Source organism: Panthera onca, chromosome B4 (assembly GCF_046562875.1).
Source record: "Panthera onca isolate mPanOnc1 chromosome B4, mPanOnc1 haplotype 2, whole genome shotgun sequence".
Classification (NCBI taxonomy): domain Eukaryota; kingdom Metazoa; phylum Chordata; class Mammalia; order Carnivora; family Felidae; genus Panthera; species Panthera onca.
Window position 1 is genome coordinate 37,220,958 of NC_138345.1, and position 17,888 is coordinate 37,238,845.

At 52.8% G+C, this 17,888-nt stretch overlaps 1 protein-coding gene across 7 annotated transcripts in view; it reads left to right on the top strand.

Annotated features, from left to right (window-relative positions):
- The window catches only part of SLC6A13 (solute carrier family 6 member 13), a 33,868-nt gene extending 18,403 nt beyond the window's left edge, over nt 1-15,465 (top strand). For all 7 annotated transcript variants that reach the window (XM_060658755.3, XM_060658758.3, XM_060658759.3 and 4 more), the window contains 11 exons: nt 503-587; nt 1,268-1,400; nt 2,303-2,437; nt 8,963-9,066; nt 9,966-10,090; nt 11,573-11,685; nt 12,010-12,147; nt 12,919-13,021; nt 13,471-13,571; nt 14,560-14,730; nt 15,026-15,465. In XM_060658755.3, the coding sequence (XP_060514738.2) occupies nt 503-587; nt 1,268-1,400; nt 2,303-2,437; nt 8,963-9,066; nt 9,966-10,090; nt 11,573-11,685; nt 12,010-12,147; nt 12,919-13,021; nt 13,471-13,571; nt 14,560-14,730; nt 15,026-15,148 (1,331 nt within the window). In that variant the 3' untranslated portion in view covers nt 15,149-15,465. The remainder of the gene's footprint in view (nt 1-502; nt 588-1,267; nt 1,401-2,302; nt 2,438-8,962; nt 9,067-9,965; nt 10,091-11,572; nt 11,686-12,009; nt 12,148-12,918; nt 13,022-13,470; nt 13,572-14,559; nt 14,731-15,025) is intronic.
- Nucleotides 15,466-17,888: the final 2,423 nt, after the last annotated feature.

Below are 17,888 nucleotides of genomic sequence, written 5' to 3' on the forward strand. Positions count from 1 at the left end.
CCCTGTCAATCCCACAACTGGATATCACTACATGCATTCTAGAATTGAGGGAAGCGAAGTTAGAGAGCCACATGGCAAATAACCAGAGGGTCAGGATTCAAGCCAGAACTTTCTAACTTGTGTCTGTGCTCTTGGCCACTCTGCTCCATCTTTTCCCTAGAAAGCACTTTTATGATCCCTCAAAGGTTGTGACTTTACACAAGACAGTGACCTAGAAATATTTGTATACTTTGAAGAAGATGTCATGTGGAATATCTTTCCTGATGCCATCTGATCATGCTTTAGTAAGAATATGTACCCAAACATTTAGAAGCCCACACGTACAGTCCTGTGGGGGAAGGTGAAGTAAGCTTGTTGAGTTCGTCTTGTGTTTGAGGATGTTTTGTTTGGACAACTTCAGCCTGGTTCATTCCAAAGACCTTACCTTCCCCATGACTCTCTCTAGTCACGCCAAATATTCAATGATCTTTTTCTTGCTTCCTTCCCTGGGACCCACGGGTAGAATCCTGTGTAGAGTTCCAGAGGACCAATGGCTCCCTGAATGTGACCTCTGAGAATGCCACGTCTCCTGTCATCGAGTTCTGGGAGTAAGTGAGGCCCCTCTCCCCATCCCAGTGTGGGTTGTGTTCAAAAGAAGGGCACAGGGATGGGCTCATGCAGGGCTGACCCTCAGGGGACCACAAGAGAAGAATTTCCACGTCCTTCTTTGGTGGCCTAAGTGTTCACTTAAGTGGCCTTTTTTCTGGTGTGCTTGTATTTGTGGTTAATGCAGAATTGGTTTCAGAGATGAGAATTTTGCAACTCTCCTCAGGCTGTGCCTGCCTCTCCTCTCCCATGCGCCCATGTGCATGTTAGCACACATGCATGTGTGTGCACACTCCTAACCCCTCCTCCCTTCTGCTGCATGCATATTGCCTCTTAGCCCCCCTCTCTCCCCTCCCTAATGTTGATAATGACCTAGGACATGATTCCTAATATCAAAACATCCTGAAACCCTGGTTGAGAAGATATGTGTTTGCACCTCCCTCTCTAGGTTAAATTGGTACTCAGCCTCCCAGAGCAAACTTACCTGGGAACAGTTTATATTTGCCTCCCTTTATATCTACCCCCACCTCTGGGCAAAGGAGAGCCTCATGGATCTGAGTGAAAAGAGCTGACAAGCCTTTGGACAAGAGCCTGGAGGCATGGCTCCACTGCCTGAGACACACAGGCTACAAAACTGAGGCTGGCAGCAAAAGTGGAGCTCGGCTCAACCTTCTCTCCCCAGGAGGCGGGTCCTGAAGATCTCTGATGGCATCCAACACCTGGGGGCCCTGCGTTGGGAGCTGGCCTTATGCCTCCTGCTCGCCTGGGTCATCTGCTACTTCTGCATCTGGAAGGGGGTCAAGTCCACGGGCAAGGTCCGTGCTGGAGAGCTCCTGGCCCCTCTCATCCCAGGACTCCCTGTCCTCCCTGGGGGCCTGGTCACCCAGGAGTTCTCCTAAGCTGTAACCTGGTCAGGGATGGGAGGGAATGATCTCGCCAAGATTTTGTGTGGCTCCCTTCCTTGATTCTGTGTCTCTCCTTGATTCAATCCTGTGGACTCTGGTACATGGGGAAATGGAGTGGAAAGGAGGGGGAGAGGAAGGCAGGAAGGACACTTCCAGATCTGTGGAATGTGATCTTGCAATACACCACGTGCGAGGGGACATTGCAAACTGGACACAGTTCGTGGCTCTTGTTTCATCCAACAGTTCTTGGGAGAAAGAATCTGCCCGAGACTGTTAATCTCAAAATGATTCTCAACCACCCTGAGAACCTGGGGTGGGGGGCACTCTTTGCCTTGGGTGTACAAGGTATGAGAGGGCTTTCTGAGTTCTTCTGGACTCTTGCCCTGGAGGCCTCCAACAAGGCTTCCTTCGTAATCTGGCTGCCCGGGTGTGCTAAGCTCGTAAGCTCTGTGAGGATAGGGATCATGTGTTACAGAGTTTTCATACCTGACAACCCTTGCCGTAATTCTAAGCACACTTGGTGGGAGAATGCCTGAGTTCATTCAGTCACTCGACAAGTATTTACTGGGTATGTGTCAGGAGGAGGGTGGGTGCTTTAAGTGGGAGGGAGAAAGGGATAAGGGAGGTTGCGGCTTAAGGCAGAGGGCAGATGGAGCTGAACAGCTGCAGGGGTTGGGTGGGGGAGGAGAGAAACTCTCTTGACCTCTTCTGTGGGTGTGGGGGAGCTCTGGCCTCCTGACTCTGCTGCTGGATCGCCAGGCCCTTCCTTCCAAACTCACAGGTTCCTTGTGTTTCATCTGCCCTCTGGCCAGGTGGTGTACTTCACAGCCACATTCCCTTACCTCATGCTGGTGGTCCTGTTAATTCGAGGGGTGACGCTGCCTGGGGCAGCCCAAGGAATTCAGTTTTACCTGTACCCAAACCTCACGCGTCTGTGGGATCCCCAGGTAAGAAGCCACAGACAAGGGCCATCACGTGGCCCTGGAGGGTGTTTCCGTGCACTGTGGTCCGGAATCCCTGCTCCTGGCCCAAACCCCAAGGCATCCATGGTGGCGTAGGGGGGCTCCAGACATGTGTCAACAGCTGTTTGTGGTCCCTGCTTGGCTCACACCTCTCAGGGCTGCCTGAGACGTGTCCCTCGGGGCCTTTTACTCACAGGTGGCGGCCCTTTCCCCACCGTCTACCCCGTCCCCTTTTTGCACTTTTTTTCTCTTGGTGATCTTTCACACTGAGCTTCCTCTCTATTTCTTCACCCTCCACCAGCTCCTCTGGTTCCCTCCCTGTGGCCACGTGGCCCATTCTGAGGTGTCCCGGGCCCCTCCCAGCCAGCTGGGCTGGTATTGAGTTTCCTGTCAGTTGTCAAGAGGCCCCTGCCTCTTCCCTCCCCTTTGGCCCTTCCTTTGTGCCCACACTCTGTCTGCTTCAGCCAGCTTCCTCATGGCTTGGCGCAGGGAGGGGGGTGGTGCTGCTTGCTGACTGGAGGGGTTTGTAAAGCAGGGCCTGAAATAAGAAGCCACTGCCTCTGACGGGTTTCTTATCTTCTCATGTTTGGCAGCCATTTTGAAAGCTGGCAAAGCCAGGAGGTGTCGAGGGCCGGAGGGGAGCGTGGGTAAGCTCCACCCCAGAGCCCCTAAAATGTGTTGCCCAGCTACGTGCCCCGCCTCTGCCTCCCTGGCACGGAGGTCGCCCTCCCTGGGGAGCATGTACAATTTAGAGATCCTCCCCTTGGGTCCTGGAGGAGTTCTCTGAGTTTGGAAAGGGGCCCTAAGGAGACATAGGGCGGGAGGCTCCCAGCACAGAAAAGACTAACCGTTGGATGGCTTTGCAAACATCATAAATAATGCGGTACCAGCACATTCCCTGAAACTGCCCAGGGGGAATAAGAGCAAAGGGAGCGGCACACAGTTCCATGCTTTCCTCTGGGGCTGGGCGCTCAGAAGCATGCAGAAGCGATGGGTCCCCATGATACAGAATTTTGGGTGATCCAGCAGCTGAATTTTTCTTAGGCCTTCCAGCCACCCCAGCCGAGTTAAGTTCTCCCATCCCAAGTTCTACCAGGCCTGCTGTGGCTCCCAGAAGTAGCCAGAGCACTTGCATTCAAAACCTCCCCCAGGGAATCCATAGCCTTGCGTCCTAGGTATTGCTCAGTGACCTGGGGGGATATGGGCTTATACCACCCTCCCCCATTTCTTAAACATAGTGGAGGTGCAGATTGCTGTGGCGTCAGCTTCACGTGAGGCACAAAGGCTGTAGTCAGGCTTTGGAACAAACCATAAAACTGTAGGTGTTGGCGCTAAAACGACCCCAGAGATCATCTAGTGCAAACTCCTCATTGAACAGATGAGCAAACAAGGCCCAAGGTCACACAGCAAGTAAGTGGCTGGCCAAACAAAGTGTATTTTTATTTTGTGAATCCTAAGTACTTTGACTTATCTGGGACCAAAGTGTTGTGGTGGAGAGTCCACAGCGAACAGGAGGTCGTGGGGGCAGAGTTGAAGGACAGCTTTGAAGGCCAAGGGTAGACTCTGGCTTGGGTCTGTTGTGCAGGAGAGCTCCGTTGTCGTTCTGGAGCAGCAGAGGTGTGAACCAGTCGTGAAACCGCACAGTCTGCCTTTGTTGGGAGGTCAGGGAGGGAAGGAAGGGCTGTGTTCAGGCGGGAGACAGGCAGGTAGGCTGACACAGAACTAACTAGGAGAGAGGGGTCTGGGATTTCTGGAATGGATTTACGGCTTCTGTGATCAGTGCCTCATTTGTCCTGATCAGCTATTTATAGCCAACAACTATTGAGTGCTAACTATATCCCTGTCATTGTTAAGAGGCTTACATCCATTATTATAGCTTATCCTCACAACAGATCAATGAAGTATCCTCATTTCATAGATAGGAAATGAAGGCTTAGAGAGTTTAATGAATTTTCCATCCTCGTGTCTGCAACTGGAAGCTGGGCCCGAATGCTGACAAATCCCATATACTTTATGATCTCTCTTTAAAAAAAAAAAAAATTGTTAATGTTTACTTATTTTTGAGAGAGACAGAGTGCAAGCAAGGGAGGGGCAGAGAGAGAGGGGGACACAGAATCCAAAGTGGGCTCCAGGCTCCAAGCTGTCAGCACAGAGTGGGGCTAGAACCCACAAACCGCGAGATCATGACCTGAGCGGAAGTCATACGCTTAACCGACTGAGCCACCCAGGCGCCCCTACTTTAGGATCTCTTGAAAGCAAAGTCCCGTCTGCACATCTTGGTTTTTCACATAGCTCATTCATTCAGCAAAAATTTCTTGAACATTCATCATGCAGCAGGTCTGTTCTAGGTGTAGCGTTTGTTGTAGAGTAGCTTCTAGCAAACATGAAGAAGGTGGACCAGATAGCCTTCAACTCTGAGCATTAATAAAGCCACGACTCCGGGTCTGGGTTACCGCAGGGAATAAAACCTCTTTTAATCTGCCCTCTGGGATATTACCCTTCCAACCCCAGCCAGCTGTAGGCTGTGCAGATAGCATGTGTCTTCCTGGTCCTCTGAAGCCATGAGGAGGGAGATGTTTGAAGAGCCAGGTTTGGTCTGGGCTTGCCAGCAGCCTCACTGGCAGCCAGGTCCTGGTCTCATGCTGCAGGAAGCCTTTGTTGTCAGCTAACAGAGCAGCGGCCTGCAGGTGTGATGCTCCTGCCAGAGCCCTAATTGAATGTAGTTGGCACTCCCCAGGAAGTGCGATAATTCCAACTGGCATTTGCCTGGCACTTGAGAACGGTGCAAAATTCCTGCTAGCCAACACAAAGACCAAAGACATCTCTCTCTGCCAAGCAGTTGGTCTGGGAGTGGGGAGGCAGGCAGAGACAATGCTGGGTTGATCTGGCTTTCTCCTCTCTTTCTGCCAGGCTTGCTGTGTGTCAGGCAGGTCACGGACTCTCCTCGTGTTTCCTGGGGCTCGTCTCTTTCACGTTGTGGAGTAGATCCTGGAAACTCAGGACCGTACTGGGTGCTTGTTTCTTTCCCTCGTCTGGCCCTCTGTCCTGCTGCACTTCCATAGATGGATGGGGCAGCAGGCTGAGGGTACAGTGTCCAAAGAGCCCTTGTGGAGCCTTTTAAAGCCCTATGTTAAGCTATTCTAATGAAGGGTCTGTTAAGGGAAGAGGTTGGGTCCATTGATTAGAGTCTTTTTATTTTGACATCGTACATTGAAATCTATGGGACCTCATCATTACTGAAAGGCGAGTTGCCTTTTTAAAACAACAACAACAACAACAACAACAACAAACAGCAGCAACAGCTAACACATTTATTATGTGCTTACTGTTTGCCAGGCACGTAACTGGTTACATGACACAGGGTGGTCCCCACACAACCCTGCGAGTTTGCCGTTAGCTTCATTTTGCCGAAGAAGAAATGGAAGCTTAGAAAACTTAACAAATTTGCCCTAACCCACAAAACTAGCGCATGGGGGAGCCTGGGTTTCATTCCAGGTACTCTAGAAGTCTGCTGTGTTGATGACCATGATATAAATCATCCAAAGAATATGAATTTGAGAGTTTTAAGGGATGCTTTTATTATTCCAGAAGGTGGGATAGGGAATCAATATTTATGTGTTAGGTATTTCATATATATTATTTTATTTGTTGTTATACCCATTGCTCTGATGAGAAAAGCAAGGTTCAGGGAGGTTAAGTGACTTGCCCAAGATCACATAGCTAGTAATGAATAGAGTTAAGAATTGAACCCAGTTCAATTTGACTCCAAAGCCCAGGCTTTTTCCATTGCACACTATTGCCTTCCTAAAAATACTGAATATAATAGTCCTTGGGACTGAACTCAAAGTTGGAAACGTCTCTCCTGGATCTTCTAGAGGTCTCTGTCTTTCTCTGCTCCCCCAAAGACCTCTTTTTTGCCCACATTCCACCAGGTGTTTTTCACACTTGTCTTATTCTCGATCGGACCTCTATTTCAACCAAAGACACACTGGGGCTTTGCTTTAGAAGCCAGGGCTGCTGGCGTGGTCAGGGAGTGGGTCGCCTGTGGCGGGGAACAGGACAGCTTGCTCTGCTTGTCCCTGTGGCCCTTCCTCTGACCCCACTGCTCTCCCCATCCCAGCAGGCCTGTCAGGCTGCAGCTGGGCCAAGAGCAGGGGGCTTGCCAAGCTCCCCAGGAGGGGGCTTTTGTCAGAGGCACCGGGTCTGCCCCTTGCCCTCCGAACTCTCAGCCCTCCTGCTGCATTTTTTTCTGTGTTCTCATTAACCTCTGTTCCCACCCCAGTCTTAGTCTGTCCCCCTCAGGGCAGGGTGAACTGCCAAGGCACAATTTTTCTTATTTTTTTCTTCCCGAACCCAAGTTCGCGAAACCTCATCACCATGGGATCTGCAGCCCGTGCCTGTGTGTGGGCAGCCGCAGAATGTCTCTGAGGGCACTGGAGGGTTTCCCTGGTAACTTGTGGGTCAGTCTGCACCCTGTGCACTGCCAGGCACAGGGAACAAACTTGGAAGATCTGACACTGGGCAGGCTCTTGGGCCATATCCTGGATGACCTGATGGGGAGAGATCGCGGGGGTCCGTGGCTGTGAGCCCCCGGGGAAGATCAGGGCGTCTCCCAGCCCTCCATGTCTGTGCCTGGGTCAGGCCTCTCCCCACAGGCTCAGAGCCTCTTGCTGCAAGGCGCTGCAAATGACCTGCTGAGTGAACAGGAACGAAATAGAACAGAGCGACCTCCAGTCACTGAGTTTTCCTGCGGTGACCATTCTCACAGGCTCTGTGGGGCACTTTTAGAAGAAAAAGCTTTGAGACATCTCAAAGGAGCAAATGGAGGACCCAAGGCACCCCCTCAAATGTCCGTGGCATCACACCGAATTTTGTGAGCCCCTCCTTCTCATCCTCAGTTTCATTCCTAACTTTTCCTTCTCTAGCTTCTGAAATAAATCCCGAAACTGCCCCTCCTTTTCCCATTATAATTTGCCGTCAGGTTTAAAAAAGTTTTCCTGGTGTTTCCATCTTTGTGTGCTATTTCCTTGTTAGCCAGGGACCCTTCTGGATCTTCGACTGTGCTGCTTGCTGCTGACGCCTTTTCCCTGGTGGCAACTCCCACCTCGCGGAATACCTTGGGGACAGGGTTCACAGCGAGCAGAAGGGGCAGGAGACTGGAGATGGTCTCCCTTTTTCTTCACCAGCTTTCCCTGTGCTGTCCTGCTTCCCACAGAAATGGGACTATAACCAGAGGACTGAGTGCCCTGGATGGGTCCCTGATGCCAGTTCTCAGGGGCAGTGATTCCCACATCTGGCTGACATTAGGATCATTCAGGAAGCTCTGAAAATAATACAGATTTCTGAGTTCTCCTTCAGTCCTAGAGATCCAGTATCTCAACTGGGGCTTGCCAAGGGGTCCCTGAGACCCACCACAATGCTGAGGAAAATGGGCACTTGGGTGGGGGCGAGTGTGACCAGAAAGCAAGGGAGGTTGGGGGCCGCGGAGATGGTTAGTGAGGCAGGGAGAGGTAGGTGAGGGACTGAGGAGCTTTGGACAGACAGAAGCTGAGGTTCTGGTGGATGTGGGCATTGGGAGCTTGACATGGAGGTAAGGAGAGCAGGGGCCTACTTGGGAGCTGCTAGGGCAGGGCTGGGCAGAGACCGGAAATGGCAAACACAGAGATGGTAGGACACCTGCCTGGTGATTTCTGCACCCGTAACTTAGTGCTCCTTTGTGGTGCTCACATCATCCTCTGAAGACGGGAGGTGCCTGGGGAGGGTCTGTGGCCCCAGGACCCCACCTCCTGCAGATCTGCAGAGTTGCCTAGTTCTGTTTGCCTTGATGTTCTTTCTCTTTGGGATGTTATTGTAGCTGTTGAATCTAAATCATAACATGCCGGGGCTGGGTCAGCCAGCTGAGACAACAGTAACAACCATGCCCTATGTTTAGCCACAGAGCTCCTTCCCCCCACTCCCCCCACCCCCGCCCCCCCCGAGGAGTACAAAGCCCTTACAGATGCATTTCTATTCATCCTCAACTTTGTCAGCTACGGACTACTTTCTGTTTTTCAGATAGCAGATTTTGAGGCACACAGGGGCAAAGCCATATCTCATGTTGGCATTGATATTAAGGGCCTATATCTGTCCCTGGATTCCTTCTGAACTGGTCACACTGCCAGGAGGGGCAAGGATAGGGGGGAAGTGCAGGCAGAACCCTGGGCTGTATTTCTGTTATACAAAAGTTGGTACTGGGTCTAGCCTAGTCCTAGGGCTCCCTCCCAGCCTCCTCCATCAAGTCCATTAGTCTTTTCCAATGCCCAATGCCCATGCCATCCTGGTAGTGCCCAAGAAACTCCATCTAGGGGCCCAGGAAGTAGAGCCCATTGGGACAGCAGGGTCACAGGCTGAGAGCAGGGTTCTCACCATTGCTAGCCAGTGCCTGGCTCAGCCATGGGCCTGTGTGCCCCCATGGAGCCCAGATGGCCTGGCTCTCCTGGTGTGCAACTTTCTTGCCTTTTCCCCATGTAGGTATGGATGGACGCAGGCACCCAGATTTTCTTCTCCTTCGCCATCTGTCTAGGGTGCCTGACAGCCCTGGGCAGCTACAACAAGTACCACAACAACTGCTACAGGTGACTGGGGGCAGTGGGGCCCAGGCCACCAATCTGCCTCTCTCAACTGCCCCCCTCCAGCATGCTAGATCAAGGGTGATTTGGAGGGTGCACCAGCTCATGGATTCACCTTCCCCCTACTCGTCTTCACCCCATTTTCCAATGCCCCAGGGCCGCAAGTTGCTGAAAGGAGCCAACCACAGCACGGGCAGGGGGATTGCTTCCAAAGGCTGGGATAGTTGCAGTTGGCTGGGAAACCACAGTGAGGGCCCAACCCTCCGACTAACGGAGACGTTGGTGGGCTGAAGCCTGAGGAGTAATTCATCATATACAGTGGAACCTTGGCCTGGCCTGCTTTGTATATTTGCCCCAACAAACACTGAATCCTTACCTATTTTTACCTCACTGCTCCCCTTCCCATGTCCCCCTCCCTCTGGTTCCCAACTTGGTTCATATCAGAGCATTCATGCTAATTTCAATCTTAGCTAAAAAAAAAAAAAAATCATGTCATGAATTGCGAAATCAAATTTGAGGGATGGGAGTTATTTGTTGCTTGGGATTGTCTATGTCCATACCCTCCATATTAGTACGCCAAACTGAATTGTGTCTGAGTGGTAGCGTCCCAAGTGGTGTGGTGGCAATATGGCAGGGAGGGAAGGCCGTGTGGCAGTTTGTAGTTTTTAGACTAGCATTTTACTTCCTTAGAGCCTTATTCTTTCATGACTACCTTGACTGACTCCAAGTCTCAGCTAATGGAGTGGGCAGGGGGAGGGCAGAACCTAATCCTGGCAGGCAGCCCCTCTCTGGCCTGCGTGAAGGGCTGGGGTGAGTGTCTGCCTGTCTGAGGGGCAGTGTTCCCAGTTCCTGTTGGCAACCCCTCTCTGACCCTGCCTGTTTCCGCCTTCCCACCTGCCCCACAGGGACTGCATCGCCCTCTGCTTCCTCAACAGCGGCACCAGCTTTGTGGCCGGATTTGCCATCTTCTCTGTCCTGGGCTTCATGTCTCAGGAGCAAGGGGTGCCCATCTCTGAAGTGGCCGAGTCTGGTGAGTGTTGTGGGGAAGGGCGCCAGGGGTGGCTTCTGTGAGTTTTGCTTTAACCTTCGCCAAGCGGGATCTGTACACGTTTCTATTGTCGCCTACACTGGGGGTGAGCCATAGTCATCTTTCGGTGGACGTGTCCTAGGAAGACCTGGGGAGCACCCTCACCCCAGCTTCAAAGGGTAGAGGCATAGACAGTGAGCATTTCCCACAGCTGGCCTCCACGTCCTTGCCCTGGAGGCAACCAAGGTGATGAGGTTCATGTTTCTCCTTCCAGAAACAGTTTAGGCATATATGAGTAAAAAGTGCACGCGCACACACACACACACACACACACACACACACACATAAACATTCATACATGCCTAGCACATATTACTACTGCTATTTCTTACTCCCTTCAAAAAGCTAATTGATAATATACTATATACAGCTGGTATACAGCTGGGCTTTTTGTTTTACTCACTTTACTTTTTTTTAAGTTTATTTATTTATTTGGAGAGAGACAGAGACAGTGCAAACGGAAGAGGGGCAGAGAGAGAGAGGGAGAGAATCCCAAGCAGGCTCCTCACTGTCAGCAGGGAGCACAAGGCTCGAACTCATGAACCATGAGATCATGACCTGAGCTGAAATCAGGAATTGGATGCATAACTGACTGAGCCACCCAGCGGCCCCTTGTTTTGCTCATCTTAAACTGTATCTCGAAGATAAGTTTATGGTGGCACATAGTTTCCTCCTTTTCACCATGCAGTGCTATTGTTGCTTTTAAACAAAATCAAGGATTGGTCCCCTACCTGGGTAAGCTGTAAATGTCCCTTGCCCTTCCCCTATTCTTGAGGGCCACCGTCGTGCACTCACTAGCAAGGCAGTGTTTTATTATAACGTTCCCACAGCACATCCTGTTACACAGAGTACCAAGCACTGGGATCCCACTGAGTCTTATTAAAAATCATAGCGTTTCACTTTTATTAAACATTTACTAAATGCCAGGCACTGTGTGAAGCATTTTGCCCGCACCATGCAGTGGAAAGCTTTGAGGCAGGTGCTAGAATTATCTCCCTCTCACCAGTGTGTGACACTGGGTCAGCTGCACGAATGTACCTGGCCTGCCCAACCACTTGGCTCTTAAGTTTGAAACCTCTGGTTTGGGGCAAGAGATCCTGAGAGTGAGCCTGAGGATTCAGGGTGGAGCTTGCAGAAACGCAGGTGATATGCCTCCTTTCCATTTTCCAAAGCCCTTCACACCCACAGTGTCTAGGTTCCATCCCTGCCAGTGAGAATACAGCGGGTGGTGCCTTGGAAATTTGGGACCCAGGTAGAGGTTTAGGTGGCTTCTCCTGGGTGAGTTTGGGGGTGATGATGGTAACTTTGGGGTCAAGTTTCCTCTGGCTCCTGTGATTCCATGGCCCCCGCTGGGAAGCCTTGGGATCAAACACGGCCTGGAGCCAGCCCAGGCACTGCGCTGTGTTCCTCTGCTTCTTGCTGTAGGCCCTGGCCTGGCTTTCATCGCCTACCCCCGGGCTGTGGCGATGCTGCCCTTCTCTCCTCTCTGGGCTTGCTGCTTCTTCTTCATGGTCGTCCTCCTGGGACTGGACAGCCAGGTACCAAGAACTGGCCGAGCAGAGCCTGAGAGATGGGTGGGTGTGTGGGGGCTGGAGAAGGGGGAGCAGGGGAAACGAGGCTGAGCCTGATGTCCGAGGGGCCTTAAAAGAGCCGGGGGCTGGGTGAATGTCAGAAGTGGATGCCCTTCTAGGGACCAACACGAGCTCTGAAGGGGAGGTCCAGACTTAAATGTACAGGACAGCTTCGGGGACCTGAGGCAGGGATGCTGCAGGGCTGACGCTGGGAGCCAGAAGCCAGAGCTAGTTGGTGCAGTGTGTTTTGGGAGCTCTCTTTCCCTCCAATTCTTTTGCCCTCTCATCCAGTTTGTGTGCGTAGAAAGCCTGGTGACGGCGCTGGTGGACATGTACCCCCGTGTATTCCGCAAGAAGAACCGGAGGGAGCTTCTCATTCTCGGCGTGTCTGTCGTCTCCTTCTTTGTTGGGCTGGTCATGCTCACAGAGGTGAGGGTCTGGGAGGCTTGGAGGTGCGGACCGGGTGAGGAGGAGAAGCCAAGCTGGACACTGCCACCTGTCAGGCGGAGCAGGCTGTGTGGGTTCAGGTCGCGGGGCAGGCCTTCCGGGCTTCAGGGCCCTGGGACGCCCTCCTTTCCCAGCCACAGGAAGCACAAAGCAGGCGGCACCTTCCTCTGACCTTTGGACACTGGCCACCTACCTTTGGGGGTGGCCAAGGGGTCATTTGGATCCAGGTAAGCTAAGAGGTGTGAAAAGATGGTCAGAAAGTCCTGGATTAGGACTGCCTCTCCAGCAAGCTCCTGTGATTTCCCAGGCAACTGAACCAAGTTCCAGGGACAAACTTCAAAGGAAGAAAGGGAGCCCTGGGGAGGGGTGATATTTTCTGTTTTGTCTCAAGGGAGACGGAAGGAGATGGAGCTTGCCAGCTTGACAGTATCGAGGACAGCCCCTGTCGAGCGTTTGCCAAAAAAGTACACGCTTTTTCTTAGACTTCCGGGTCAATCCCTAAATGTTCTCAGGGATGAGCTAACAACAGCTGTCTGTTTTACCTTCCTTCCAAAAATCATAATAAAAAATAATTACTGTCTCATATCTGCCTAGTGCCTTAGAGCTTACAGACTATGTTGTTTTAATATCTGTCTCCCATGATCCTCACCAGGTCTGCTCTGTGTCTGAGGGTGTGAGGCCAGAGGCCATGGGCCAATCTGTTTCCTCTGGATACATTTCATTTTTTTCTTTTTTTAATCTCTTCCTGGGCAGGGCGGTATGTACGTGTTTCAGCTCTTTGACTACTACGCAGCCAGTGGCATGTGTCTCCTGTTTGTGGCCATCTTTGAGTCCCTCTGCGTGGCTTGGGTCTATGGTGAGTGACTCTTCCCCCAGGTTCCAACCCCAGTACTCATCGTCACCTCAGGGCCTGAGAGCAAAAGACAGTCATCTGCTCACACCCACCTTTTCCTGGGGCACCTCCCCTACTCAGCCTCAAAAATCTTCTGGTTGCTATTGCTACCATTGTCACTCTCCTGGTTATGACTGTACCCAGACCACCCCAAGTGGGTCCAAATCCTGTCCTATCCAAACCTTTTCAGCCCTTAACAGCCTTGGTAATCAGAAAGTTATTATCTTTGCCTAAGCTGAGTTCTGCCCACTGCCGTGCATGCCTATGAATTTCAGGGAAGAGAGTCTCCCAGCAGCGATTTGGAAAGACAACCATGGTAGCTTCTGTTCATTGGCCTTTGCCCATCCTGCCTCTGCCTTCGATGCTAAAGAATGTCCTTTCTCCCCCTTCCTTCCTTCTCTTCTGCACGGTAGGAGCCGGGCGCTTCTACGACAACATTGAAGATATGATTGGGTACAGGCCATGGCCTCTTATCAAATATTGTTGGCTTTTCCTCACACCAGCCGTATGCACAGTAAGATAACCCTCAGGGGGTAAAACTACAGGAAGGCAAAGAAGGACGGTGGCCGTAGGAGGGTAGATAGGCTGTTAGCCCTGGAAAGGATGTGTCCATGAGGATTGAGAATCACTTTAGATTTTCACTCGTCCTCCTCTTGGATTCTAGAAAACGATTAGCGAGATAGATTCTTCTTTTCCATTTCACAGAAGGACAGACTGAGGTTCAGAGCTGTCAGATGGCTTGAACCCACACCACAGAGTGAGTCGAATGTCACAGGGCAGGAGCAAAACCCAAGTGTCCTGGGTTGCTCATAATAATACTATTAACCACAGCAATTATAATAGCACCGTCACAGGGCACTTACTTCACATTAGGCATAGAGCGTGGTACACATTTTAGCCCACGTTATCTGCACAAGAACCCCATGAAGCAAGAATTACCGTTAGATTCATTTTATAGGTGAAGCTGAAGCCAGAGAGGTGAAGCCATTTGCCCAAGTGAGAAAGTGGCCGTGAGCTACTTTGGCAGCTTGGCTTCAGATCCTGAACCATAAACCACTAAGTGCTGCTTCCTTGGGCTCTATCTTGTGTGTCAGCAGTCCCCCCACACGCCCACTATAGGCAGGGCATAAATGAGGCCCAGGGGGAAGGAGGCATGACTCTTGCCCTTGAGGCCCTGGCAGCCCCTCCTGACGGTGCAGGAGACTTAAGCAGCCGAAAACACCAGCAGCCATGTGACCATGTCCTAGCTGAGGGCCGGCCATGTGTATGGGTGCCCGGGGGTGCGGGGACCCTGCAGGAACAAGGTAGGTGCCCTGGAAATACTACTGGGGGTGTGGACTTTGAGTAGAATGTGGATGGGGATTGGGGGTTGATTGACCCAGTTGAGCCTGGAGGCAAATCCAGTCTTGCAAGGGGACTGGTCTCTGCCAGCTCTCCCAGGGGGGCCGAGGGCACAAGGCCCCTGCTCTCCCAGCCCCTTTCTCTTCTCCTCTCATCCTCAGGCCACCTTCCTCTTCTCCCTGATCAAGTACACGCCACTGACCTACAACAAGAAGTACACATACCCATGGTGGGGTGACGCCCTGGGCTGGCTCCTGGCTCTGTCCTCCATGGTCTGCATTCCTGCCTGGGGCTTCTACAAGCTCAGCACCCTCAAGGGCTCCTTCAGAGAGGTAGAGAGTCAGTAGGGCGGGTAGGAGCCCTAGAGGGTGAGGTAGGGCCCCCATGATGATACACAGATGCCTGCCAGCAAAGGAGCCCGGTGAAGGTGCTGGGGAGGCACTGAGTGAGTGCTTCCGAGTCTCAGAAAAAGACTGGAAGCCTCCAAGTCACAGGCGGTGATGACAGGGCCGGCACCTGGAGGGCGCGTTTGCCTGTGGGGGCGGCAGGCAGACGCTAGTAGTGAGGGAAGCTGGGACATATGCCCCTGACTCCAGCTCACCACCGCCACCTCCACGTTCCTTGCAGAGAATTCACCAGCTCCTGTGCCCAGCTGAGGACCTGCCTGGATGGAACCGAGCAGAACCCTCTGCCCCCGCCACACCCAGGACATCACTGCTCATACTCACAGAAGTGGAGTCCCACTGCTAGGTCCGCAAGGCCTCGGATCATGCCCGTGGGCCTGGCTGTGGGGACAGCTGCAGAAGGGGAGGGCAGAAGCAGCCCCGCTGTGCTTCTCTGCCTCTTCCCGGGGCAGATGAGAAGGAGGGTTTGGAATCCACCTTGGGTTGGGCGCCTGCCACTGGAACGTCTCTGCTCCAGGGGTGGCTGTACAGGTGTGAGATGCTGGTATCGAGGGCACCCCTTTCGCAACAGGCCTTGGGAAGCCGGGTGAGGGCCGGTGGGTGGAGTGACAGCCCCGTCCCTCTTACCCTTCATTCCATTAAATCCATGTTCTTCCCACCGACTGCCAGAGGCTCTGCCTGGTTCCTGCCCCTCTGCCTTGTGGCCTTGGCCACTTCCTCACTTTACAGCTGTGGCCTTAGCGGCCCCTCCCTCCTCTCTGTCTCTCCCTGCCTCATTGAGTACTTGTGGACCATGAGCAGAGGGGACTGCGGTGGTGAGAAGGGCAGTGGGGCCCAGCTGAGACCCTCCATCCTCAGACACTCACACCAGAGGGGTCTGTCACATTCTGTCCATGCGTCCCCCACAGCCCCTTCCCTCCCTCCTTCGCTCGGTGGAATAAGCAGGGCAATGGAGGGAGGAACGAGGGCGGCGTGAGCCTTAGCTAGAGGAAGGCAGAGGAAAGTGTGGTTGGGCTTCTTCCCGCCCACATTCCCCTTACCATGTCCCTCCCTGACCCTACCTGCCAAACTTGAGTGCGAGCGCGGGTGCCTGCGGGGGGGACGCGAGGGAGACAGCCAGGGACTGCAGCAGACCTGAGGCCGCAGGCATGAGAAGCCCGGACAGAACGGGCACTACCCCCGTTCAGCCAGCAGAGGGCGCCCACCTCCTGAGGACCACCTCGCTTTTCTGCTCAGCGGACAGATGCCAGGCGCGGCACCGCCGGACGTGGCCACCAGGGGGTGGCACTGCCATGACCACAGCTCGCGGTCAGGGCTGGAGCTGCGCAGATGAGCTCTTGGGGTCAGGCTGCAAAGAGAATGCAAGTGGAAGAAGGCAAAGCCTGTCCTACCTCGGGGTCAGTGGCGTGGCCTGGTCCCCAAGTTCTACCACAGGTGTCTGCAGCCTATACGTGTGGAGCTGCGTGGAGCTGGGGTGCACTTATCTCTCGGTGTGTGTGTGTAAGTGCCTGAACACACACAGCTGCATTTCTCCCTGAACATGTGGAGGCTTTGGGGTCGGCCGGTGTCCCCACCTCTGTTCAGATGGTCCTTCTGGCGTTGTTCTGGGGGAGTGCCTGGGATTCTTGGAGCTGCAGACTGAGGGCACACAGCGTCCCCTGGGTGATTTTCCTAGTTTGTTTTACAGGTCAGTTAGTGGGAAAATGCACCGGAATCTTTGCCAATCTTCAGTTTTTTATTTGTTTGTGGCTGTTGGGAGAACTCGTAAAAGTTGGTGTCGTGGCCCTCCTGTTGGTCGGTGTTGGCTGCTTCTTCCCGGACAATGACTGGTTGGGCCTCCCTCAGGTGTGCCAGGTGGGAGAAGTCAGTCTGCTAGAGAAACATGCTGCAGCTGGAGACACCACACCCCTGGCATCTTGCCCATCTGACGATATTTCCAGAACACCTACTATGTGGCTCTGTGCTATACTCGTGACACATGACACAGTGTCTTCAATAAGAACTTGTGACAGATGCTGTTTTTTTGAAGGAAAAGCAAACTGGGGTCTGGGAAGGAACTCGCTGGTTTAGATGGGGTGGGTTGCGAACCCCGTGCTGACAGTGTGACAGCTGTCTCTCCATCCATCCATGTGATCACAGCTGCAAGCATCTGAGGGAAGGGTGCCAGTGTTTCAGTAATGGCGATTTGAATCCTAGTTAGGAGATTCATTAGTGGTGGAATATGGTGTGAAAATAATCCGTTGGCCTGAGCATCAGGAGATGTGGGGTCCAGTCCTGACCTGCTTCTAACTTGTCTTTGTGGAACTTATCCGAGATCCAATTTTAGTATATGTGCTGCCAAAGTGAGCATAGGAACTTACTTGGGATTCAGATCTTCATGTTTTTCAGACGGAAGTAATACTGTGCACCCGCATGCACGCAGTCTTATTGTAGGGCTCAAATGATGTCACGGGTGTGAGAGCCCTTTCAGTCCTCAGTGCCAAATGGTGTGAGGTCATTAAGCCAGTTGGGGGGACGGATGAGGGGGATATGCTCTAATAACCCAGGGCATTGACAGGCAAAGACATGAGAGAAAAGCCACTTGCTTGCGTCGGGGCCAGGAACAGGAGCAGGAACTCCTGAACGTCGCTTTAGCCGAGACGGTGGGGCAGGGCCTGCTGTCTGTCCCATCTGCTTTCTCTCCCTGCAAGGCCAGATACCTGATCCTACAGTTCTCCAAGGAAAAAGACACAAAAAGAAGGGGACCCCTCTTGTCTAGCAGCCACACCTGTTAGGGAAGAAAGACAGGCGTGGGGAGCCCTGGGCAAGTTATGGCTGAATGGGGAGAGAGGAAGCCCAGCTCACTGGAGTTGTAAGCGGGGCCCTTACAGGCGGGGAAGCTGAGCCCACCAGGCTGCCTTGGAGCCTTGGATCCCACACCTCAGACCTGGCGCATGTCCCAGATCCATCCGTGTGCACACAGACACCTAGTCCTCTGTTACCCTCAGATAAGTGTGCCCGAGATACACCACAGTCAGCCCAGTATAGTCCCTCCCAGAGGCTTGCAGTCCCTGCTGGGGTCTGAGCCTTCTTACTTACCAGCTCTG